The 24,601-nt window shown below is 48.9% G+C and overlaps 2 protein-coding genes across 3 annotated transcripts in view; one reads left to right on the top strand and one right to left on the bottom strand.

The window, feature by feature from the left end:
* The window catches only part of ABCA3 (ATP binding cassette subfamily A member 3), a 69,635-nt gene extending 60,589 nt beyond the window's left edge, over nucleotides 1-9,046 (top strand). For both annotated transcript variants that reach the window (XM_081169822.1, XM_081169823.1), the window contains exons 24-31: nucleotides 736-908; nucleotides 1,210-1,344; nucleotides 2,395-2,589; nucleotides 3,396-3,583; nucleotides 3,993-4,163; nucleotides 4,472-4,659; nucleotides 5,333-5,406; nucleotides 8,307-9,046. In XM_081169822.1, coding sequence (XP_081025948.1) covers nucleotides 736-908; nucleotides 1,210-1,344; nucleotides 2,395-2,589; nucleotides 3,396-3,583; nucleotides 3,993-4,163; nucleotides 4,472-4,659; nucleotides 5,333-5,406; nucleotides 8,307-8,438 — 1,256 coding nt within the window. In that variant the 3' untranslated portion in view covers nucleotides 8,439-9,046. The remainder of the gene's footprint in view (nucleotides 1-735; nucleotides 909-1,209; nucleotides 1,345-2,394; nucleotides 2,590-3,395; nucleotides 3,584-3,992; nucleotides 4,164-4,471; nucleotides 4,660-5,332; nucleotides 5,407-8,306) is intronic.
* Nucleotides 9,047-11,505: 2,459 nt separating this feature from the next.
* On the bottom strand, nucleotides 11,506-24,281 carry MCRIP2 (MAPK regulated corepressor interacting protein 2). The gene is made up of 5 exons (XM_081169941.1): nucleotides 23,825-24,281; nucleotides 23,395-23,491; nucleotides 18,604-18,731; nucleotides 17,152-17,253; nucleotides 11,506-16,130 (listed from the first exon to the last, which is right to left on the bottom strand). The coding sequence occupies exons 1-5, from the start codon at nucleotides 23,877-23,879 to the stop codon at nucleotides 16,060-16,062; spliced, it is 453 nt and encodes a 150-aa protein (XP_081026067.1). The 5' UTR covers nucleotides 23,880-24,281; the 3' UTR covers nucleotides 11,506-16,059.
* Between the last annotated feature and the right edge of the window lie 320 nt (nucleotides 24,282-24,601).

The following is a 24,601-nucleotide window of genomic DNA, read 5'->3' as shown; positions in this document are numbered from 1 at the left end:
GGAGCACTATTTCTGTTCTCATCCTAAAGCAAAGTTCTTAACCTGAGGTAATATTTCTGGGTTAGCGGAGTCTGTAACCTGAAGCGTATGTAACCCGAGGTACCACTGTATTAAAGAACTCAAAATACATAATAAAAACAAAGATAACCCAATAATCCCCCCTTCTGCAGCACATTTAAAAGGGCATTAGATGTCAGTCATTACACACACACACCCCACCCCAGGACTGCCACTGAAAACAACAGCCTTGCATCAAGCTCACTGCTTCCCTTCCCTTGTGCATATTCAGTGTTACCCATGTCCTGATGTTCAGGCACTGCAGAAGAGAAAGGTCTCAAACAGGGCTGCTGTTATCAGCAGTGTCTCCATCCTATCCAGTGTTTGAAATTCCCATTGTTCTAGGCGCATTTTGCAGCAGGGGATTTCAATAGTGCAAGCAGTTTCTGAGCTCCGGGCACAGTACTACACTTAAGATTTCAGATTAAAACTGCAGAGTGGAAGGGCAGAAAGGTAAAGGAAAGGAGGACCTTTTTCTGCCTCCCCACTTCTCCCCTACTCTCTGAAGACTGGAGAAGAGACCCTCATAAGAATATTAGGGGGTGGGCAGGGGAAGGACTAGACCATGTGAAAATTGTCGCTCTGTGAGAGGATTTGGTGAGTTTAAAGTATTTGTTTGGGATTGGACAGTGCCCTTCAGTATTTTCTCTCTCTCTCCCCTCTCTCCTACCATTCCAGATATTACTTTCCAAACCAATTACTTTGCATGGGAGAGCCCTGGGATTGGCAAATACTTGACTGCCATGGCTGTACAGGGGCTTGTGTTCCTCATCCTCCTCTTCCTCATTGAGACCAACATCCTTTGGAGACTGAAGAACCTTGTCTGCAACGTGCATCGGAGGCGGAAGTGGGTAAGGATTTCCTGGAAGGAAGAAGCGTTCCTGGGTTGACAGAACTGTAAGCCAAGCTTCCCAGTGGGCTGTATATATAGTGTAAGATATTCATCAAGCTACAAAGTCACAAGGAAGGACCGGCTGGAAAACAAACCAAGCTTCGGAGAAACAATTTTGGGTGGTTAAGTTGTAGTTGAGTAAACAAACCATGGCTTAGTATTGTGTGTGAACCAGGCTAATTACTTTTTCAGCTGCGCCAGAATCTTGCATTACTGCAGTATGCTCATCGTCTACATTCTGTTGGCTTTTTCTACAACAGGTAATGCTGCTGAACAGAGTCCCCGTCCTTCCAGAAGACCGGGATGTTGCAGATGAGAGGAAGAAGGTTTTGGAGTCACCAACAGCATCCCTTTCATCATTGAACAGTCCCTTAGTCATCAAGGAGCTTACCAAGGTAAACCTCTGACCCTCCTATGTGGTTTCTAAAGCTTAGCCTCTCTTTGAAGACATTATTATTATTATTATTATTATTATTATTATTATTATTATTATTTAATTTTTGTACCGCTTACATGCCAAAGTGGCTTCTAAGCAGTTTACCAATATAAAATCAATTGTACTATGCTATACACCAGGCTTCCTCAAACTCGGCCCTCCAGATGTTTTGAGACTACAGTTCCCATCATCCCTGACCACTGGTCCTGCTAGCTAGGGATCATGGGAGTTGTAGGCCAAAAACATCTGGAGGGCTGAGTTTGAAGAAGCCTGCTGTACACAATAAAACAAACCAGTTAAAAAGCGTAGCAATAAAAATAGCTTAAAACAATTAAGTCAGGAAGTTCAAATTCAGAGGAATGCTTTCCTGAAAAGAGTGTATTCAGGAGCCAACAGAATCCCAATACCAATGGGGGCCTCTTGAACAGGGAGGGCATTCTGCAACACTGGTCCTGTCAGTGAAAAAGCCCAACACCATGTGTGTTAAATGTGCTTTAAAGGTATGGTGTGTGACCAAAGGTTTGGTATGTGACCAAATCAGACCATTTTTAAGGCTGTAAGACTAGCCAGGCCCCAACAACCACAACATGACCACTATTCTCATTTATTATACTCCCAGTTGGAGGCAATGTGAGGTGATTATTTGCTGGTGTGCCCTACACCCTCCCCTCACTTTTCTAGATTGAAGGAGTCTTGTCCTCCCAACTTCTGGAGGAAATCCCAGCTGGAGGAAGTGGGGAGATACCAGTGGAGATTGATCCACTAGGGCAATTGGGGCACTGCCCCACCAATTTCAGTTTGCCTTCAGCCACCTCCCACCACTTCCCCACCCAGCTTCTTCCAATCAAGGGGTGGCTCTTCCTGTTACTCCACCTGCTGTTGGTCTCCCTGCCTTCCACCCTACCAGTCCCAGTGGGCACCAGTCACACAAGTTATGGCATCACTTCTTTGGGAGGAATGAGGAGGAGCCATCTTGCAACCCAGCAGTTTGTTTGTTTTGCTCTTCCAGGTGTACAGCAACAGGGACTCATGCCTGGCCGTGGACAGAATATCCTTAGCAGTCAACAAAGGCGAGTGTTTCGGTCTTCTTGGCTTCAACGGGGCAGGGAAGACCACCACCTTCAAGATGCTGACAGGGGATGAGAGCATCACATCGGGAGACGCCTATGTGGATGGGCACAGCATCCTGGCCAACATCAAAAAGGTAAGGGTTGAAACAGTAGGAAGAGCCCTGCTGGATCAGGCTAAAGACCTCGCCTCAATTCAGCATCCTGTTGTCAAAGTGGCCTCTGAGATGCCTCTGGGAAACCCACAAGCCTGGCATGAGAGAGCCAGTGTGGGTTAGAGAGATGGGCTACAATCTCCACTCTGCCATGAAGCTCACTGGGTAGAGTCACGGCCTCTCAGACTAACCTATCTCACAGTGTTATTGTGGGGATCAAATGAGGAGGGCAAGGCCATGTATGCCACCTTGAGTGGGGGCGGGGAGGTAGTATGTAAATGCGATAGATAAATAAGTACAATGAGCGCATTAGCACTCTCCCTACTTGTGATCCCTGGAAACTGGTATTTAGAGGCATATTGCCTCAGACAGTGAAAGCAGAACAAGGCCGCCATGGCTAGAAACCATTGATAAGTCTTATTCTCCATGAATTTGTCCAGTCGTTTTTTCCAAGTTGTTGGTTGTCACTTCTGTTCTGCAGCTCCTTCTGCTTTATACAAACAAACTGGATTCCTTACTTTTATTTGTCGCCAGACCTGCACCCCCTCCAAACCCTGGAACCAACCCTATAGTCGCTGGTGGGTGCCAGGCTTTGTGGCCTCCCTGTTTCACATTCAGGGCTTCTCTCTTAGAAGCTCAGATTAACAGAAGCAAACTGGAGCAGCCTGGATCACCTTCATCAAGTGCAGGTCCAGAAGAGGCTGTTTTGGGTTTGGTGGGGCACTGAAACCATCAATAGGGAGGTTGCCGGGCAATTCTGTTGACTTTGGTCTGTCGTTTACATTCAGGTCCAGCAGCGGATTGGCTACTGCCCTCAGTTTGATGCCCTTTTGGATCACATGACCGGGAGGGAGACCTTGAGCATGTACGCCCGGCTGCGAGGGATCCCCGAGCGCTACATTGGCAGCTGTGTGGAGAACATGCTCCGAGGCCTGCTCTTAGAGCCACATGCGAACAAGCTCATCAGGACGTACAGGTGAGGCAGAGAGATGCTGGCCTCCAAAGCTCAGCCCCCTGCCGTGGATCCAGTCCAGAGAGTCCTCACCACACAGTTGACCCATCCCTGAGCTGGAGAGCTTTCCTCTCGCTCTTGTGCACTTCCTGTTTCCTTTCAGAGAGGCTTGTGCAGGAGAACTTCTCAAGGGAATGTGCCCCCCGGGACAAGAGTTGCTTGCCTCCCACCCCCTGTTCCTCCTCATGCAGCTGCTCGTTAAAAAAAAACACGAGAGAAGGGGTAATCCTAGCTGCCGATTCAAAGATTCATTTAGTGTCTCGCCCCAAGTCCATTGTTAATGGGTAAATTGTGGGTGAAGGCAGCCGGGGCAGAACGATCCCTTGATGGCTTTGTAACAGGCAAAGTCCATTGATACCGTCTTCTTCCACAGCGGTGGCAACAAGCGGAAACTGAGTGCGGGGATAGCCCTGATTGGTGGCCCCCCTGTCATCTTCCTGGATGAGCCCTCCACCGGCATGGATCCTGTTGCCAGGCGCCTACTGTGGGATGCAGTTGCCAGGACGCGGGAGTGCGGGAAGTCCATCATTATCACTTCACACAGGTTGGGACCGTTTTCTTAGCCTGCACTAGCATGGTGGGAAGGGGAGGGGTATCGAGGGAGAAAAAGGGCAGTGCTTATTCAACCCACTGAAAATTAATGAAAGACAGTTTGGGCTCCAGTACACCTATTATTTCAGAAATCTTCTCTATCACATCTTCCCCAAATCTGTATGCATGTTTGCACGACCACTGCATGTTCCATGGCTTGTATGTTGGTTTTAATGTAATTTGGTTTGAGTTACTTTTGGGGTTTTCTTTTTTTAAATAATGGTGACTATAAATAATTATATCCTTGTCTCCTTTCAACAGCATGGAAGAATGTGAGGCTTTGTGCACCCGGCTGGCCATCATGGTGAATGGGCAGTTCAAATGCCTGGGGAGCCCCCAGCACCTGAAGAGCAAATTTGGCAGTGGGTACACCCTGCTGGCAAAAACCCACAGCGATGATGAGGACAACCTTCAGGCCTTCAAAACATTTGTGGAGAAGACTTTCCCAGGTACGTACAGACAAGCTCGTGAGGACCTGAATCATAATAATTAGGGTGCCGGGAAATTAAGCAATTCTCTTTTTTTTATGTAGTCAAATGGGTTTTAGTCAAACAATCAGTTGACTTTGTACAAATTTTACTATACAAATGTGTTTGAATTTGCATATGTATTTGCATACATTTGCATGTGACTTAAGTGATTCTGAAGCAAGATGAAGCACATGCGTCTCATAACCAACACTGACTTAGAAGAGGGCATTCTCTCTATTGTGTGAGAGAAGGGGAGATGCCTTCATCCATTTTTAATAAAGGTTTACAATATATAAATAGCAAATGCAGTAAAGAATGCTTAAGCATATGGTATTAAAGAAATGATTGAACGTAGATTAATTGCCCATTTTCAGATGGAGCTACTGTGTGTGTGTGTGTGTGTGTGTGTGTGTAAGCAGTTTGTATGTGCTTTATATTAAATATATATTTAAAAATTGAATGTCAGTGGCTGGGAATCACAGGTGGGCAGAGTGCTGCTCTGAGCAGGTCCTTCCTGCTGGCTTTCCATCGAGTCATCAGCTTAGCCACTGTGAAAACAAGATGTGGGACTGCATGGGCCATTGGCCCGATCCCAGCAGGAATTTTCTGGTGTTATTATGCTGGCTATATATCTCTGCTTCTCCTCTTCCAGGGAGCATCCTGAAGCATGAACATCAGAGTATGGTCCATTATCACCTCACCAACAAGAACCTCAGCTGGGCACAGGTAAGGGCTGAAGGTGGGCTTGAGCAGTGGCCACTTCTGAAGGTCCACCTAAATGTCCTCCTTATTGTACATTCATGATAATTTGCAGGGGTACTCGGGGGGGGGGCAGGTTTGCTAGACCAAAGGTGGGGAACCTTTTTGCAGCCCGAGGGCCACATTTCCACCTGGAAAAACTTCTGAGGGCCAGAAGCATTCTTCTCTGCCCTCTTGAGCTTGGGGTGGTGGTGCAGGAGATAGCATCCTCTGTAGTTGTGGGACTTCTTCATTATACAGCTCCTGACTTTTGACACTTGAGATGAATATTATTAGGTCTCAATTTCTTAAAATTTTTGTGATTGTAAGTTGCTTTCGTTGTCACCCACCCTGGGTGAAGGATATGTGAATAATAATAATAATAATAATAATAATAATAATAATAATAATAATAATAATACTATCTATCTATCTATCTACCTACCTACCTACCTATCTATCATTTATTTATACATACATACATACATACATACATACATACCCCACCCATCTGGCTGTGTTTCCCCAGCCACTCTGGGCGGCTCCCTACAGAATATTAAAAATAGAATCAAACATTAAAAACTTTCCATGACATCTGATGGGAGGGCATTCCACAGGGCGGGCGCCACTACTGAGAAGGCCCTCTGCCTGGTTCCCTGTAGCTTCACTTCTCACAGTTAGGGAACCAATAGAAGACCCTTGGAGCTGGACCTCAGTGTCAGGGCAGAACAATGGGGGTGGAGACGCTCCTTCTGGTATACTGGGCTGAGGCCGTTTAGGGCTTTAAAGGTCAGCACCAACAGTTTGAATTGTGCTTGGAAACATACTGGGAGCCAATGTAGGTCTTACAGGACCGATGTCATATGGTCTTGGTGGCCGCTTCCAGTCACCAGTCTAGCTGCCGCATTCTGGATTAGTTGGAGTTTCCAGGTCACCTTCAAAGTTAGCCCCATGTAGAGTGCATTGCAGTAGTCTAAGTGGGAGATAACTAGAGCATGCACCACTCTGGCGAGACAGTCTGTAGGCAGGTAGGGTCTCAGCCTGCATACCAGATGGAATTGAACTCATAGAATCATAGAATCAGAGAGTTGGAAGAGACCACAAGGGCCATCGAGTCCAACCCCCTGCCAAGCAGGAAACACCATCAGAGCACTCCTGACATATGGTTGTCAAGCCTCTGCTTAAAGACCTCCAAAGAAGGAGACTCCACCACACTCCTTGGCAGCAAATTCCACTGTGCCTCCATGGACAGCTGTGAGTCCAAAATGACTGACAGGCTGCACACCTGGTCCTTCAGGGGCACAGTTACCCCATTCAGGACCAAGGAGTCCTCCACACTAGCCTACCCCCTGTCCCCCCAAAACAGTACTTTTTTCTTTTGTCAGGATTCAGCCTCAGTCTGTTAGCTGCCATCCATCCTCCAGCCAGACACTCACACAGGATCTTCACCTCCTTCACTGGTTCTGATTTAAAAGAAAGGTAGAGTTGGGTATCATCCGCATACAGATGAACACCCAGCCCCAACCCCCTGATGATCTCTCCTAGCAGTTTCATATATACGTTAAAAAGCATGGGGGAGAGGATGGAACCCTGAGGCACCTCACAAGTGAGAGCCCAGGGTCTGAACACTCATCCCCCATCACCACTTTCTGGACATGGCCCAGGAGGAAGGAGTGGAACCACTGTATAACAGTGCTCCCAGCTCCTCTAGATGGTCCAGAAGGATGTTATGGTCGATGATATCAAAGGCCACTGAGAGATCCAGCAGAACTAGGAAACAGCTTTCACCTTTGTCCCTAGCCTGCCAGAGATCATTGACCAGCACGACCAAAGCAGTTTCATTCCCATGATGAGGCCTGAATCCTGACTGAAGGGATCCAAATGGTCCACTTCTTCCAGGCGTGCCTGGAGTTGTTCAGTAACCACTCACACATTCCCAAGAATGGAAGATTTGAGACTGGGCGATAATTGGCCATATTGGCTGAGTCCAAAGATGTTTTTTTAAGAAGCAGTTTAATGACCACCTCTTGCTGTGGGTCTGGGAAGGCTTCCTCACAGAGGGAAGCATTCACCACGCTGCAGAGCCCATCACTCAGCTATTCCTGGCTCTCTTTTATGAGCCAGAATGGGCAAGGATTGGTTTCACTCATCCAGGCAGCCTGTCCACATCCTCAAGAGGTAAAAGATTGGAATTGATCCCATGCAACTTGACTAGACAGGACTCCAGCACTCTCCCACCCCGGCCCTGCTCTCTACCTCCTTCCGAATCTGAGCGACTTTATCTGCAAAAAACTTTGCAAAATAATTGCAGGAGATCTTGGGGTCCTTACTGGGCCCTGATGGCAAAGGTGGTTCCATTAGATTGCAAACCACCTGAAAGAGTCTCCTGCTGCTGTTTTCTGCAGATGCAATAGAGGCGGTGAAGAAGGTCCTTTTCACCGTCGCTATCGCCACTTGGTAGGCTTGACGTTCAGCTCTAACCTGTGTCTGGTCTGATTCAGAATGAGTTTTCCACCACCAGCGCTCTAGCCATCTCAGCAATTGTTTCATCACCCTTAGCCCTGGAGAAAACCACGGGGCTATCCAGGCTCCATGCAGTTGGAGAGGGCGCTTCGGAGCCAGACAGTTGATAGTTCTGGTTAACTCCGCATTCCAGCGGGCCACCAGGGAATCAGCTGAAAGACCACCAAAACATCCGCTACCATGTTATGGATGTTGCAGTAAGAATAGATCATAGTAAGAGGAGGCGCTGGCTTGTTCTTGGGGAGAAGGGAAGATCTTGGAAAAGCAACCCAAGGCCTCTTACAAACCTTTCAAAAGCGCTGCTTGAAGGAAGGTGCTTCCCTCCTCAGCCTCTCACCAAGATTTTGCTGTCTCTTTTCTCCCAGGTGTTCGGGGCACTAGAGAAAGCCAAAGAGAAGTACTTCATGGAGGATTATTCCGTCAGCCAAATCTCCTTGGAGCAAGTCTTCATGAGCTTCACCCGTTTCCAGCACTACACAGAGGATCAAGGGAAATGAGGCGGAGCCCCTCTGCCTGCTCCGCACGGACTGACCCTGCTGCCTATACATAGTATATATAGAGACAGTAATTTATATTATCAGCCATGTCTTCAACAATGCATCAAAAGGACAGACATTCTCAACGAAGCGGGGGGGGGGCAGGCGAGATCTCCTGCTCTCCGCAGTGCCGGGATCAAGAGGAAGAGCATGCATGATGTGTGCGTGTGTGTCATGGTGTACGTCCGCATGTGGCGAGGCATGGGAAAGAGCAGCAAAGGGCTGCATCTCAAGGCAGCACAGCCAGCCTGTGGGTCTTAACTAGCTCTCCCTCCGCCTTTAAGCCAACCAGAGAGGACAGTGTTGCACCACCACGCAGGTAATGCACTCCTGGTGCTGGGATGACTGGTGGACCCTGTCTTTTGCATCCTCTCCTCCAGGACTTCCACTGGGTCAACATCTATGTCATTGGCCCAGTGTGCCTCTGCAAATGAGGCACTGGCAACGCACACGTCTGTCTGTCTGCAGCCCATGTCTGTATGAGGAAACAAAACGTCCCCGTGTGGCGTATCCGTCCAGCCCGACTTCCTTTTCGCCACTCGCTTTCCTCAGGTGGAGCCGGGGGTGGGGGGGGGGGAAGAGATAATGCATTTTGCTTTTCAGACAACTGTGAGGCTGAGTTTAGCATAGTAGGAATCCCGTGGGCACCACCCTTGCACATTCCTTCATCCATGTCACTAACCTTAAATGTTCATGGAGAATCTCCTTCGAGGTGGTTTTGCTGTAGTTTAGAGCAATGTTCTTCAACCTTTGGTCATCCCCAGATGTTGTTTGCTTATGCTTCCTATCACCTGCAGGGATATGAGCAAGCTGGAAGATGAGTAGAGAAGGACAGCCAAGATGATAAAGATACCAAGCCTTACGAGGAACGGTTGTGAGAGGTTGTGGGTAGGTTTAGCCAGGATAAGAGGAAAGGGGGAGGAGATATGACAGCCACCTTCAAATATCTAAAGGGCTGCCACGTGGAAGAGGGAGCAAGCTTGTTTTCTCCTGCTCCAGAGGGTAGAACCCGAACCAATGGATCCAAATTACAAAAAAAGAGATTCTGACTAAGAACTTTCTGGCAGTAAGAGCTTATTCAGCTACTTCAGAAGCTGCTGGGCTCTCTTTCTCTGGAGGTTTTTAAACAGAGGTTGGATGGTCATCTGTCAGGGATGATTGAGTTGTAACTCGATGACCCTTTGGGTTCCTTCCAACTCTACAATTTTTCAAATCTATGATCTCTAACCATTAGTTAAGCTGGCTGGGGATGGTGGGAGGCAGAGTCCAGCACCATCTGGGGACCAAAGGCTGAAGAGAACTGATTTAGAGAACTAGCCAAAAGCTTCCATCAGCCACGGATCATGGGAGAGTTCTCTGCTGTATGAAATCCTAGCCAATTGCAAAGAAGTGGAACTGCCACTTGGCAACCTGTCATTTTGTCTGTGTATGCTCCAGGACCAACTAATCACGTGCTCTGTTACGGCTTGATTCTGGACCCAGGTGGGGACATTGTTCTGCACTTTTGGGGTTTGTAGCAGCCAAGTCAGCCTTGCAGAAGCGGAGGCTGTTGTCAGGTGGAAGCATCTCCGTGTCCTCCTCCTCCTCTGAAATCTAGAAAGAATAGGCTGTGAAGGTGTTGGTGACAGGCGGCCACTTATATTAAGGTGCTCTGCTGGAACCAGGGCTTTTGAATCCCTCCAAGGAGTTGGAGTGAGGAGGAAGTTCACGCCCAGTTTCAAGGTGCTCACCTGCACTGTAGGATATGTTCTGTAGTGCTGCTTTTGTCTCAACAAATGACCAGGATGTGTTCCCACTTAGGGCCAGCTCAGCCCTTGGTTCCCCAGAATGATGGATGTTCCCAATGCAGGGCAGGGGAATCCTGAGACTCTCCAAATGCCTCTTCGACCCCAGTTCCCATCATCCCAAAACCGTTGGCCATGCAGGCAGAAGGTGATGGGAGCTGCAGCCCAAGAACATTAGGAAGACAGGCTCCCCATGGCAGCCTTATCACCTCTGTTAGGGTGTGTTAGCACATTCCCCTTGAGGGAAAAAATGAGAGAAATCCCACCATGTCATAGCAGACATTATTGTGGTTGTCCCTTGCTTTTCCCACATGGGGGCGCCTTATAGAAATCACCATGTTAAAACCTGCCTTTTGTATTGCATTGAGGAAAGATTAAGGAACAGAGTGAAGGGTCCTAGCAAGGTGTTATTCTGCTTGTCCAAATGGGGAATTCTGGAGACTAGCATTTTGTAGGGCCAGGTGTGTTGCAGCCCAAGTGCCCATCCCGGCAAAAAAAATTAAAAATCCTGCCTTAGATAAATGTGGGCCTAACTGCATGCACCTGTCAAGACTTGAACAGCACCTGCTAACTAAGCATCTGCTCTGCACTGAGCCCTCTGTATGCTGCTTGCTAGATCACCAAAAAAACAAAACCCACCCAAATCTGCAGCTCCAAGTTGGGCAGAGGGGAACCCAGCAAAAAAACAACAACAAACCCTTCCATTTTGTCCCTCCTTTAATGTATCCTATTTTTGCAAAGGCAATGATGGCAGTTGCAGTGCTCAAGGTTTTAATGAGACTCGGAGATTGCCAGCAGATCAGGCAGGAAGTGGCCTAGTTCTTCATTCCCAGGCTCTCTAGCAAGGAGATAATTCCTGGCCACCAACCCTTAGCCATTGGCTAGTCCTTGTTGGGTTCATGCATTTCCTTGCACCTGCAGCCGAGTAAAATTTGATATCCGGAAGAGAATTCCACATCTGCAGAATCCTTAATTTGCATTACCATAAAACAATGTTTTGATCCCTTAGTGCTCCAGAAATAAGCTTGGAAATGCAGTTGAAATACCAGAAGACGTGTGACGGGCTATGCAGGCCCCCCAGTTCTGAGGGGGTGATGTTTCTAGTGCTCTTCATAATTCGTCCCTGCACATGGCTTAGCAGAAGTGGAATGAAATAGGCAAACATAGGCACGTTAATGTAATACATCTAGATGTGTTAGCTATGCCTGTCATTGGAGCAGAATCTGGGTCTTTTAGGCACACAGTGGTCCATCTGCCCCCGTTCTTCTTATACAGGGAATTCCATGGAGGGGATGGCCATGATTCCTAATCATGTTTGGTGCCAGAAAAGTACTCCTTCAAACTACTTAAGGCAGTTGTGCACTTGCCTTCAGTTGGCTTAAAAACTGACAGCTGCCTGAATGGGTTCTTCAGGCCAAGGAGAATTGGACCCCTCTTGATATGGACGTGTGTATTGCCAATCTTTGAGGAGCTAGCCATCTGCATACTGGTTAGCTGACCCTGGAGTGGAAGCGATCAGGTTTCTGGAGGTGGAAAAGAGGGAGCAGTACTTTATTCTGGGGTTACTTTGTGCTTGTAGTTGTTTGTCAACGGGTTGCACTTTAGGACCAGTATGAAGATGGTCTGTGCTCTAGAAAGTGTGTATCTGCAGACCAACATCACTGGTTGTGATTGTATCAGATTGCTTAAAGAGTTGGAAGACAGAGGGCTATTTTTGCCACTCAACAGCCTTGTGTGTGGCATTGTGGATTGTTGTTTTCAAAACTTATCATGGCCCTTTTAATAACTGTGATGCCATGTGGCCACAATTTTAAACAGAGGTTGGATGGCCATCTGTCATGGATGCTTTAGCTGAGATTTCCTGCATTGCAGGGGTTTGGACTGGATGACTCTTGGGGTCCCTTCCAACTGTACAATTTTATAATTCTATTATTATCTAAATAAGAGTTCTGGTTGCTGCGTCCCACAGAAGGCTATCCTAGTACTGGGAAAGGTGCAGAAACGGGGGTGAGATTACCACGGTGTGGTTAAAGCACTTCCCTGCATCAGGTTGGCCACCGGGGCTCTTCAGAATAACCCAACTCTGCATTTTCCAAGGGGTGCCTTTGGGTCACCCCCGGGCGCAAGTCGAACCGTCCTAGGTGCATCCAAGAGTTCTGTGCATTGTGTGCATCGTTTGCTTAGCCTCTTCCATGTGGCAGAAACCCAGTCCTATGATGTCTGTGAGCAAATGGGATGGTGTGGGGGAGCTAGTCAGTCCTTTCTATCACCACCCCTGCCTTTGGCTTACTCAAGAAAGGCGCTTCAAACTACTTATTTCAGGTGGTGCATGTTCCTTGTTGTCTTCCTTTTTAAGAGTGTGTTAGTGGTGTCCTTTTTTTGTCCATTTCCGTGTTCAATCACATTCCGTCCAGTTTGGCCAAGGCCATCCTAAGGTGCCACTCCTCCTAGTGAACCCAGGCACAGTCCACCAAGAGGTTCTCCTGCACAAGCCGTGGCTCGCATACACAACATACGTTTTAAAATGCATTGCTTCCCTCCAGGAATCCTGGGAGCTGTAGTTTAATCCTCATGGAGCTACAATTCCCAGCAACTGCTGTTCCCCAGATCCTTTGGGGAAAGCCATGCTCTTTAAATGTATGGGGTTGTTGTGGCCTCTCTTGACATGGAGATGCTCAGTCCACCTGTCTTATCCCCCACTCCACCGTCCTAGGAAGCATTAAAAATATACCAGAAGCAGCAGCCACCTCACCTAACCTAGACAAGGCCAACACCAGGTTCAGCTGCTCATTACTTGGTGCAGGCCTTAGCTGAAATTTGCAAGGTTCACTGGTGGAGAAGCAGCTCCCCTTTCGCAGGGAGAGCCAGTAGAGGACTGTGCAGGTGCTTTTTTGCTCCGTTGCCTTCCTTCCCTCCTGGGCCCCTGGGCCTTTTTTCGCACACACCCCCAGGTGCTTTCTGGCGAACAAAAGAGTTGCAAAGCCAAAGGGAAACTCTGATCTGCTTCGTGCAGATTGGAGAACAGCCTTTGCTCTTAATAAGGGCTGATCCGCTTTCAGAACTGCTTCAGGTTTTTACAGGCACTCAACACTGGCTTTTCTAGGCAACAGCGGGGGTTGCTTCATTTGGGCAAACTGGGCGCTGCCTCGTCAACTTCTGCCAAGCTCCAGCTGCCAGCCTTCTTACTTCATCCAGCCCAGCAAGGTGGCACAGCCTGCCAGCTTCCTTCTCCTCCGTCTCAGTGTTGGCCCTTCTAGAACTCTGCAAGGAGGAGGATGGGGACAAAACTAGAATGCCTGTCCTTGCCTCTGGCTCCCCCTACTGTTGGGCTCCCTGCCTTCTGCCCTACCAGCCCCAATGGGCTGCAACCACCACTATTTATAAGCATGTGGCAGTCACCCACCAGGTCCTCTGAACAGTGGATATTTGCTAGGGAGCTGGTGCATCTAACCGATGCAAGTCTTCAAGTGTTATGTGGAATGTACCTTTTATGGAGGGGGTGGGTTCACTCTTGCTTGGTCCACCTTTTGCTTTACCATACACTAAACTCTGCAGCTGTTCCCCTCCCCTGGGACCCCCCTGCTTGTCCATCCACACGGGATCTAGATCTGTGGTTCTTTAAACCTCCCATGGTTTCTTGAGGAACCTTATTCAGTAGGCCTTCCTCAGTGAGATCACTAATGGCAAACAGGCTTCCTTGGAAGGTGGCTCACCTGCTATTAGCAATATCCCTGTGCTACCACAGAGGGCTTTGAGGTGTTGAGTTTCTCCCTTTTTTATTTCATTGGTTCTGCCCCTGCACATCACAGTTGCTGTGAAAGGCAACAGAACCCTGAAATAAATGAGTAAAGCAGAGGGTGGGGGTGTCCCCCTTGTGTTCCCAGGTATGCACTCAGTTACTTCACAGGGGCAGTGGTGAGGCTTCCATGCAAGCAGACTGGTTCCCTGGGGATCGGGAGTTTTGACAACCACTGCTTTAGATGTCTCGAGACTGTAAAATAGTCACAGTTTTGTTGTTTTCAGTACTTTGACTTACACAGCAAATCCCTTCGTCTTGCACAAGTCACTGCATTTTTGCACAATTGTATGTGTGTGTGTGTTTATGGATCCAGTTTGTGCTCTGAAATTTCTCAGGTCTGTTATTGCACCAACCCCCCAAACACAATGTACTGAAATGTTTTTGCTGCAAAGGCAAACGGAACCAGCGGAGATCGCCTCTTGCTGCTTTTGGTCACACGACAACAGTGGCAAACTGAGCACTAATCAAAACCATGAAAGCCACCCATTAGCTATTGCGTCCTCCCAATGTATATGCCCCTTTTCTTCCCCACCCCCATATTTCACTTTTTATTTGTGTTGGTTTTGTGTGTGTGTGTGTGTGCGTGCGTGCGCGCCTGCCTATGAAAATACATTTTTAAACACTAAGGAGGATACAGGGACTTCTGAAAGGGAGGGGTGCAGGGTTAGTCCATGTCTCAGACATGTGAGTGTGTGTCCATCTGCTCTTCAATGGCTCTTATGTACTGCAGTCAGTTGTAGTGGTGACATTTTCCCCCATCTCAAAAAATAAACTGGATTTTCAAAATAGTGACTCTGCATTTTTCCCCTGTCATGGTAGATGGAGGGGGGGTATGTATCTGTTTGTGCGCACACATGCATGCACACCCACATCCCAGAGAGTGTAACATACTTAGCAGGTGTGTGTGCTGTGCATAACTACATGGCGTCAGCTGCTGCTCTGCGAAAATCGTAGCTCAGCTCTGCTGAGTTTGGAGGCAGGAATGCCTCTGAATACCAGTTATTGGAAACCAACAGAAGGTGAGAGCTCTCTTGTGGTCAAATGCTGCTTGAGGCATCTGGTGGGCCACTGTGAGAACAGGGTGGTGGGCTACATGGGCCTGATGTTCTTAAATAGAACAATACCCAAGAACATAGAAACTATCCTCTCCTGAGCTAAAACTTGAAGCAAGAGCAGGACTTTGCACTCTGTGTTGTTCCTGCCTAAGCACTTGTATTACCTCCCAGCATGCATGGGGGGGTGTTGGATGACGTACAGAGTGAAAAGCAACAATACTGTCAGAAGAGATAGCTCAGTTGGTTAGAACATGGTGCTGATAACGCCAAGGTTGCAGGTTCAATCCCCCGTATGGGACAGCTGCATATTCCTGCATTGCAGGCGGGTTGGACTACACGATCCTACATCCCTGCCTTGACCAAACGGCAGCGCAACACTTAGCAGCTGAGGCAAAAGCAAACCTGAATTCCCCTGCGCCACCAGCTCCCCCCTGCCCTTCATCTGCCAGCCAGCAGAACACCACCAGCAAAGGCTTTTGTAATCGTTTCCTTTTTTGCAGGAGTGGCGTCCTTGGCCCGCTCCCAGCCATAATTCCTCCCCACGCAATATGGCCTTGTTCCACTGGCACATTGGTGCTTTTATTGAGAATGCAGTCTTGGCTTTACAGGGCAGCGCTGGCTTTCCAGAGGGCGCCAGCTCCAAGTGGGAGTAGGACAGGGTTGCCAGACCCTCCCCTAAGCCTCCCCCTAAAACCCACGTTGCCATGGCACTTCCAGACATTCAGTCTGTCTGAATCTTCCGGTGGAAAAAAAAATCCAGAGCTTCTAAGGAAGCAGTTCGCTGTCGGTCGCTCTCCTTCCTGCCCCCAAAAGTGGGCTCCAGGGTGGGACTGCCAAGGGGTTCCTCATTTTCTCTCTCTTTTCTCTTTGCTTGGACGGGTGCATATTTTCCTTACGGTAAATTTAAAACTTTTTTTCTTTTAAGCTTTCTGCATAACCCCTTGTTAAGATCCGTTCTCGATTTTTGCCAGGAACTGTTGGGCCCACCAGTCCTCAAGGTCTATGGGCACAAAATCTGGAAAAAAAGAAGATTGGGTCCATTTAAGAGCACGCGCAGAACAAAAATCTGCCTGCAAAATCTGAAGGATTAGGCTAAGAAAATATCAAAACTACAGCTTCTCAAATAATTTAGTTTCTTTTGTTTAGTAGAGTCAAACTCAAAATGGCCACGGAAATTAAAACCAATATAAAGTTCAGTCATCCCTTGGTTGTTGAACACCCTGGAACTTGGACATTTTGGCTCCCAAACACCACAAACCCAGAAGTGACAGTTCCGGTTTGCGAACATTCTTTTGGAACCCGAATGTCAGGCTTTTGCGGCTTCTGATTGGCTATAGGAGCTTCCTGCAGCCAATCAGAAGCTGCGATTTTGTTTTCGAACATTTTGAAATTCGAACGGACTTCCGGAACGGATTCCGTTTGACTTCCAAGGTACGACTGTATATACATTAAAATGCTGTAGAACACAACCTGCCCACAGAAAGAAGGCACTTATTTTGCATCCATCAACCCAATTACTATGCTAGAAACAGGAGACTGAGGGCTTCTCCAGCCTGGAGGGATTTTTGTGGGTGTATTCTGCAATATGTATTCATCACAATAATAGTTCAAAGACCAGGGTAAAGAGGTGCAATAATCCTGGTAACCATTTCCAGAGGGGTTGTTTGTTTAACAACCAATCCCTCTTCACAGGGAAGTCTGGGAACTGTGGTCCTGGAAGGGGACCAGGGGGGGTCTCCTTGCAATATGTATTAGTGAACTGAGTAGGGATTCACTAGAATATAGATGCAAATATGGCATTTTACCACTAAACAGTGGCTCGTCTAAGTATTCTCGGATGGGGGAAAGGGTGCGGGCAAGGGAAGAAAGCTGAGAATTATTTTCCAGCTTGGATTTTTTAACCTGAGCCGGGGAAGAATCTAGGGGCTTGTAAAGATGGCCTCTTGGTTCTGGGGATCTGGCTGACATCTCTTGTGTATCCCACGGCACTTGATTCCATGCCACTCCTTGAAGGCAGGCCACACGCACTTACTTACCTTTCAATTCAGGGCCAGGTGTTTTTTCTGTGTATTGCACTGGACCAGATCTGCTGTCCCCTTGCTGGACGCCATCCAGCTGCTGCTGCACCTGTTGCCAGGCTGGAGGGTGGGAGAGAGGAGGGCACATGAGGAGAGAAGGACACTCCAAAGCAGCAAACCTCATGGAGGCCCCATTTTCTGGCTGACAAGAACTTGAGCTGCTGACGCCTTTCCTGAAGAAGGCTTTGGCCCCTTTGCAGGCCAAAGACTATGTAACTTTCAGTGGGGAACCAGATCCGGCCTATGGGCCGGATCCTTATCACCCTTTGCCTGTAGATCAAGTTTGACAGGTGGGTGGGGCTGCTAACCTGTCAATCACATGATGTCACAGTGATGTCAGACAGTGGTGGCTAATACCCATTGGGACTGGGAGGGCATTAGCCCAAAAGTAGATGGAGCTAATAATAGGCAGGCATAGCCAACTAATTCTAGATTTGTCCCTATCCTTCCCGCTGAGTTTTACAAAGGCAACACTGAATCTAAGCAGGAGGAGACTGACAGCCAATGCCACCCTCTGGACCGGTTGGAAAGAAGGAAACAGGAGGTAGAGGCCGGCTGAAAGCAGGCTGATGTTGGCGGGAGCAGTGCCCCACTTGACCTAATGGACTGACCTTCACTAACATCTGCCGGCTTGTTTTCTTATCCCAGGACTCGTCCAGACTTCCACTTGTCTTGCCACTTTCCTCTGGGGAAACCTGCTCTCTACCGCTGAATCGGAGCAAATGCCAATCAGGTTTCCCGCTTATTAACATTTGCTCCAATTCAGCGGTAAAGAGTGGGTTTTCCCAGGGAACGTGGTGGGGGCAGACACATGCTTTCTAGGCACAGGAAAAGAAGTGTAGACGAATCCTTATAATCTAAGGCTTAGACCCGCTGGGTGGGTGGGGAGAAAGGAAGGCAACACCTGTTGAATTTCCCCTTTCAAAAAAATCTATTTACATTTTTTTTAAAAAATCTACAGACACATGTTAAACGTCACATATAGTTTTGACCGTAGGCATGATGGTGTGAGGACCCTGAACTCCTTTACACCAGATCTCCTTAGACCAGGCTGCCATAGATGGGTGATGAGGGCCATTTACCTATTCAGGGCCACTGACCAATAGGAAAAGGGAGTCTGGGTGTGGCCAGAGGCAGAGGTGGGCAGAGCTTGCAGTTTTGCAGGGTTGCTTTTGTCTCTGGCACCTGCACAACCACAAAGTGGAAGAGGGACCAGTTCCCAGAAGGAAGAATCCAGAGAGCAACAGACAGCCCACATTGACTGGTGAGACTAAGGGCCCTGTGAAATGAAGCCAACCACTGCCGATCCCAAACCCCACACCTAGACAGAAGCATCTCCATCCAAGCTGTAAGGAAAACAAGCACAGGTTAAAAACCTTGTTCCTGGGCTCAACAGAGCAGCTCACCTACCTTCATACACGAACCGAACATTTTCTTCATGTGCCACGGTGTAGTTTTCCTCTGTGGCCAACGTAGGGGGGGTCATGAGTGGGGGTCTCTTGCCATTTACCCTGTTGAACACGAGCTTTGGAGCTGGGCTGCCAAAACAGAGGCAGAGAAGTTTATTCTTCCACAGTCACCATTGTTGTTATTATTCAAGCCTTCAAAGCAAAGCATTTGCCTAAAGATGTACAGTGAGGAAACCAGACACACCTCAAATACTACATTTGTTTATTATTATTATTATTATTATTATTATTATTATTATTATTTTATTATTATTATTATTATTATTATTATTATTATTATTATTATTAGACTTGTTATGTCTCCAAGTGACTGACACATTAAAGACATAAATCTAAGTATATAATGCAATAAAATCAGAACAAACAACCCCCACAGGAAACTTGGCAGGATGCTAATAACAAACCAACATCATCTCAGTCTGTCAAAAGGCCTGGTGTTAAAAAGATGTCAGTGAAGGTGCCAGGTGGACCTCGCTGGGGAGAGCATTCCACAGAAGGGAAGCCACAACTAGAATGGCCCTTGCCGCTTGTCACCAGTCCCTGTGCCTCCCTTGGACCCTGCTTGTGGTGCTTCCCTGCTCTGCAGTATTTTCTTTCTCCCCAGCTAGGAGAGATTATGTCTTTGTCCACTGCCCAAATAAGGCAGCTGTACAGGAGGATTTGACACCTCCTGTAAGGCTGTTGCTGAGAACAGGAGCCCTGCAACCTGCCCATGGTGAGGGAAGGCAACGCACAATACGTTTATAACACTCCATCTCAGGTGCCCAATAAAAATGGTTTTATTGTTCAGTAAACTGCTGGGCTTACAAGGCAATACCTGGCCTGGCACCTACCGTAATACTTGCTCGAGGGCAATCAGAGCATCTTAGCTATGGGTGGAGGTGGGTGAGTTATCAATTCTTCAAAAAGATCAGCCGCAGAATAGATTTCTATGGGAACCCTGGTGATTGCCCCGGGCATTGGGCTCAAGGCGGTGCTGGATTGGGGTTGGGGTGGGGTTCCTGTCATGAGCTATTATACTCAACTATCCACTCAGCTGCTGAGGAAAAAATAGTGCAATCTGCTCACCCAGCATGAATAAATCAAAGATCTACAGATCGCTGCTTGCAAATTTTACAGGGATAAATTGTGTATGTAAAGCAGGGCATTGAAGATTTGAAACAAGGAACAAATAGGTGTGCCAAGGGCATGTAGTGTCTTGTATCCTGGACTAGGAGCTGGCAGACCAGGGATCAAACCTCCCCTTGCTGGGAATAGTCTCTGGGCCTGACCTACCTTACAGAGTTGTTGTGAGAATGGAAGGGGAAGTGGGGAGAGCCATTGTATCCTGAAACTGCAGTTGATTTGATAAGGGAACCTTAACAATGTGACGGAATAAGGAATTTGCCAGGCTCCTCCACATAACCCATTTGTTATGTTTTCATCCTGATCTGCTTCCACAAAGCTTATGCAGTGGTCAAACTACATCCAGTCTTTATTGACTGTCTATTCTCATTTGCTTTTGGGGTGGTTATAGGGCAACGGCCATTCAGCCCACTTTACTTGTACAGTGGTTTAGGTCTTCCCATTAGTCATTTGTTCACCCCACACTTTTCAATGCATTTCCCCATCACTTTCCTGACTGCAAAAAGCCTGTTTATAAAAATAGGACTTTGCAGTGCTTTAATTGAGCAAACCTTAAACTTATGGCCTGCAACTGAATCCCTGCTGCAAAATCCTAATAGTCTGGAGGCCACCCAAGTTTTCCCCAGCTCATACAAAAAAACCAGAATGTCATACAAGGAAACTCGTTGATTTAATTTTTTTAAAGAAAGAGCTGTCTTTGTGTTCAAGAACGTACTGTATCAAGGATGCAATGCTGAACATCTTCCAAATCCATTAGTTCTCTAGATCAGGAGACCGCAACCGTGACCTGATTGTCCCCAGGCCAAATCCAGCAGTCCCCCAAAACGGAGCAATTGCCACGTTCCTTGCTTTTCCCTCCATGCCCAATTCACTCTCTCTCCCAAATGTTAGGTGCATGGGGAGCAGGGAAGGCTGGTGCCCACTGGGGCTCCTAGGGCAAAAGGCAGGGAGCCCAACAGTAGGGGGAGCAAGAGCCAATGAGAGGCGGAGATGAATCATTCTGGTCTGGTCCCCATTCTCCACCTCCTGGCTAAGTTCTACAAGGGCAACATTGAGACTAAAGAGGAAGGAGCTGGCAGGCAGGACCTCCCCCTGGACTGGTTGTAAGTACGGAGGCAGGCAGGTGGGGGTGGCCAAAAGCAAACTGATCATGATGGGGGCAGGGTCCCATTTGCCCTAATGGACCAGTCTTCACTGAGGGCAAATACAGATTTGGACTCATGCTCCATGTGCGATCAGTGGAACGAACGTGTGTCAGGAAAACTGGGTGAACACACCATTGGGAAAGAGTAAAGATTATCCCCCCGTCTCATCCTATTATTTCAACATACGTTTAGGTATGGAGCAAGGATTCTAACCCCATGTTAGTGTATTTTGCATCATCATCATAATTAATCCAGAATTAACAAGCACACACTTGTGCAAGCCAAGTGGACCATGTCAGGTGAGCTGGGGGAAGCAACAGGGCTGCCAAGACACACCCCTTCATCCCCATTTCCTATGGTACAGGATTATGCCAGTCTCAAAGCTGCCAGTCTCTTTCCTCAGCTCACAGGCTATACACTCTAAATAGCGACAGTTATCGGTGAAATGGATCTATCGGACCAGGCATGTTGGCCAAATGACACAGATCCCTTTACTTTTAAAAATAAACAAAAATAAGAGCCTATTTTGTTGTGAGTTGTTAATGTTGCTGCTACCTGCATTATGAAATGCAATCAACAAGGAGGATAACTGCAGTGAAGAAAGGGCCCCAGCTCAGTGGCAGAGCAGCTGCTTGGCATGCAGAAGGTTGTGGGTTCAATCCTGGGCATTGCCTGGAAAGGCTGGGAGATATTCCCTGCCTGAAGTCCTGTATACACTATCAGTGTTCCTTCACAGAGTAATACAAGCTCGATCTAACTATCCATCTTGCTGGCTACTATATATTTGGGGAACAGTTTGTCTGTTTGTTTTCTATAGGTCGGGCTGCCTCTCAAGATATTGTTACCAAACTTGGCATGAGGGTTCCCAATGTGGGGGTGATGTCTTTGCCAACATTTGGACACCAGGCGCCATTCTGAATCAAGATGGCAGACCAAAATGTGACTTTGACATGACTTCACCCAATTTTTGATGGATAGAAACTCACAAATTAACACTATCCATTTAAAAATCAAATTTCCAGGGCTTTCTAGGAAGATCCAAGACAGGACAGGGCACTTTTGTGTGTGTGTAGCAGGAAAGTCCCAGCTCTGAGGAGTTCCTGGGTTAAATTTCAACAGTAAAAGAGGACGCCACCCTCCAGGCTAATAGAGGCAGAGTTCTCTAGTGGTTGGAGTGCCAGACCACAACTTCAGGGCCTCACCCTCCATTCCTCAAATCCTTGCTCCTCATAAAGCTCAGAGGGTTTCTGTGAAGATAACTTTCCAGTGAAGAATGAGCATGGATATAGCCAAGGGTTGGGGGCAGCTGCCCCCCCATCGAGCAAGACAATAGAAATACTGTACTTAACTGACCAAATCACGTTGGTTCTGCCCCCCCCCCCATCCTGGCTACACCCATGAGGGTGAGTAACAAATTTAATTATGATGGGGGAGGGGGGAAATACAAATTTGCCACCTTGAGCCCCTTGGCGGAAGGGTGTGATCTAAATGTAATAGCCAACAGAATAAATAGAAACAGAGAGTGAATACGAGCTAGCTTTAAAATTAAGGGCTCACAAGATCTGTTCTACAAAACCTCGCGAGCGCACCACTTCCTAGGGCCTTTTGCCTCCGAGGGGCCAAGGATGGAAGAGGCAAGGATCTCCTCCGCTCCAGATTCCTTCGCCGTCACCAATTCCGAAGGGGGCCCCGCTGGGCTCGGCCCAGCCCCGTCTTTGGGACCCCCTCCTTGGTCCCGCCCCCTTGCAAGGGGGTGTGTCCGCTTCCTCGGCGCTTTCCAGGGGAAAGGTCGCCCGCTGGGCACGGGCTCGCGATCGATCTGGAAACACGAGCGCGCCCCCTCCCTCTCCAGCTCCAATGACGTCGCCTCCAAACACCCCCGCCGTGGCGAAGGAGATCCCCTCGCAGCCCAACACGTGCACGCACGTGCCAATGGGCGTCCCTGCACCCAGCGGGCCCTGAGCCCACTCCCACCCGCACCGGCCCACCCCCCCGACCCCCCGCCTCGCCTCTTACTCGTTTCCTACGAAAGCAGCCCGCCCTCCACGTGGGAGCCATGGGGCAAGGACAACCCCGGTAACCTTTCCACAAGGTCACCTCCCTCCCCCGTCTCCCCCCCCCCAACACCGGAGGGCTGCATGCCGCGGCGATGCCCCCCCCCACTCACGCCCCCTCCCCAAGCAAGTCGGCCCAGGCGGGATCGCAGCGATTACGCACACCCCTCCTACTCCCCCGGGCGGCTGTCACTGGAAGGGCCCAGCAGCAGCAGCAGGAGGAGGCGCCGCATTAAGGAGATCGCCTCGCACGCGGCGCGCAAGGTCACCGCCGCTCCGGATCGTCCTCTCCGGCCGCCCGGGCAGGATTTCCCCCACCGCTGCCCAGGCGGCCATTGGGACCCAGCTCTGCGGTCCCGTCCCTGGCTGCGCGTGGGTAGGGGAAACACAAGGGCCGCCTTCGCTCACCTTGACAGAGGCCACTCGCTGAACTGTTGCTGCTGCTGCTGCTGCCGCCGGCGGCATTTCAGGTCGGCCAGTTTGCTCTCCACCTGCTGCGTGGGACCTGCGCGGGGGAAATCGAGGCAACGTCCTTAAGGGGTGAGGGGGGGCGCGACCTCCCGCCCAGAGGAGCCCCATCAGGCCTGGAGGGAGAGCTGAATGATCGGAGCTTACGTCCCCTCAACACACACACACACACGGATCAATTTTGCAAAGGAAGGAACTTTCCCAGAGGCACGGGCTGGGGAGGATTCCGGAGGGTCCTCTCCCTCCTCCCTCCCTCTCAAAGCACAACCGGGTTGGCAGCGGGGGGCGGGGGGGGGCGAGAGAGGAGTCACTTACGCACATGCAGATTCATCCCCACACATAAACGCACACCTCCTTGTCCCGTCCTTACCTGTCCTCCGTTGGGTGGCTAACTTGCTAGGTCCCTTAGTGATGGTGTACATCATCTGCGTCTCCAAGCAGCACCAGATGACTGAAATGTGGGTCAAGGCTGGGAAAGGAGGAGCCGATCTGCCGCACGCGCGCGCCCAACTAGAATAGTTTAGTTTTAAAAAAATAAAAAAGTGTGTGTCCTGCACACACAACTTTACATGGCAAGGTGTGCTTTTTTTAACAAAAGCAATAATACATAATCATAATAAGATGCCTCTGTGCGCTCTCCTTTCTCCCCCACGTTACGCTGATGGTGGTTCCCCCGCAAACCTTCCCAAGTGTTGTTGTTTTTGCTGCTGCTGCCGCCTGTTGCAATGGCAAAGTCTTCCCGGCTTGCATTTGACTTTAACTTCTCGGCGGCGGCAGCTGGACGCGGCGCGGTTTTCCTTTAACTAGGCGAGTGGGAGCGCGAGCGAAGGAGGCATGCCTGCAACACGCCCTCCCGCCCATCGCGCCTCTTAAAGGCGCAGCGCGGCGCTTGGCTCAGCCTAGAGGTCTGCCGATGACGGTGCAAGAACTTTTCCAAGTCAGAGGTCCCTTTTCATGCGTTGCGCAATTGCACAGCAGGCTTTGAAACTGCGGGAGAAGGTGCGCTTAGGCTACTCTCTTGGCTCTCTTGGGCTTGATTCACGCGAGTGCAGCAGGTTTCTGGGATTCTCGGCACCCCCAAAGCAATCCTGAGCTGCATAAAAGTGGGCTGGACCGCTTCATGGCAGCTGACCAGGAATAATATCTG

This window comes from Podarcis bocagei, assembly GCF_964188305.1.
Source record: "Podarcis bocagei genome assembly, chromosome: 14".
Classification (NCBI taxonomy): domain Eukaryota; kingdom Metazoa; phylum Chordata; class Lepidosauria; order Squamata; family Lacertidae; genus Podarcis; species Podarcis bocagei.
This window is presented reverse-complemented; position numbering and strand designations above follow the sequence as displayed.

Bases quoted from the DNA above. Each gene is read 5' to 3' on its own strand.
- MCRIP2 (XM_081169941.1), bottom strand. From the start codon at position 23,879: ATGATGTACACCATCACTAAGGGACCTAGCAAGTTAGCCACCCAACGG. The intron at 18,732-23,394 runs GTGAGCGAAGGC...CTGTTTTGGCAG, and splicing joins AGCGAGTGGCCTCTGTCAAG to CCCAGCTCCAAAGCTCGTGT. The intron at 16,131-17,151 runs GTAAGTAAGTGC...CTTTTTTTCCAG, and splicing joins ACCTGGCCCTGAATTGAAAG to ATTTTGTGCCCATAGACCTT.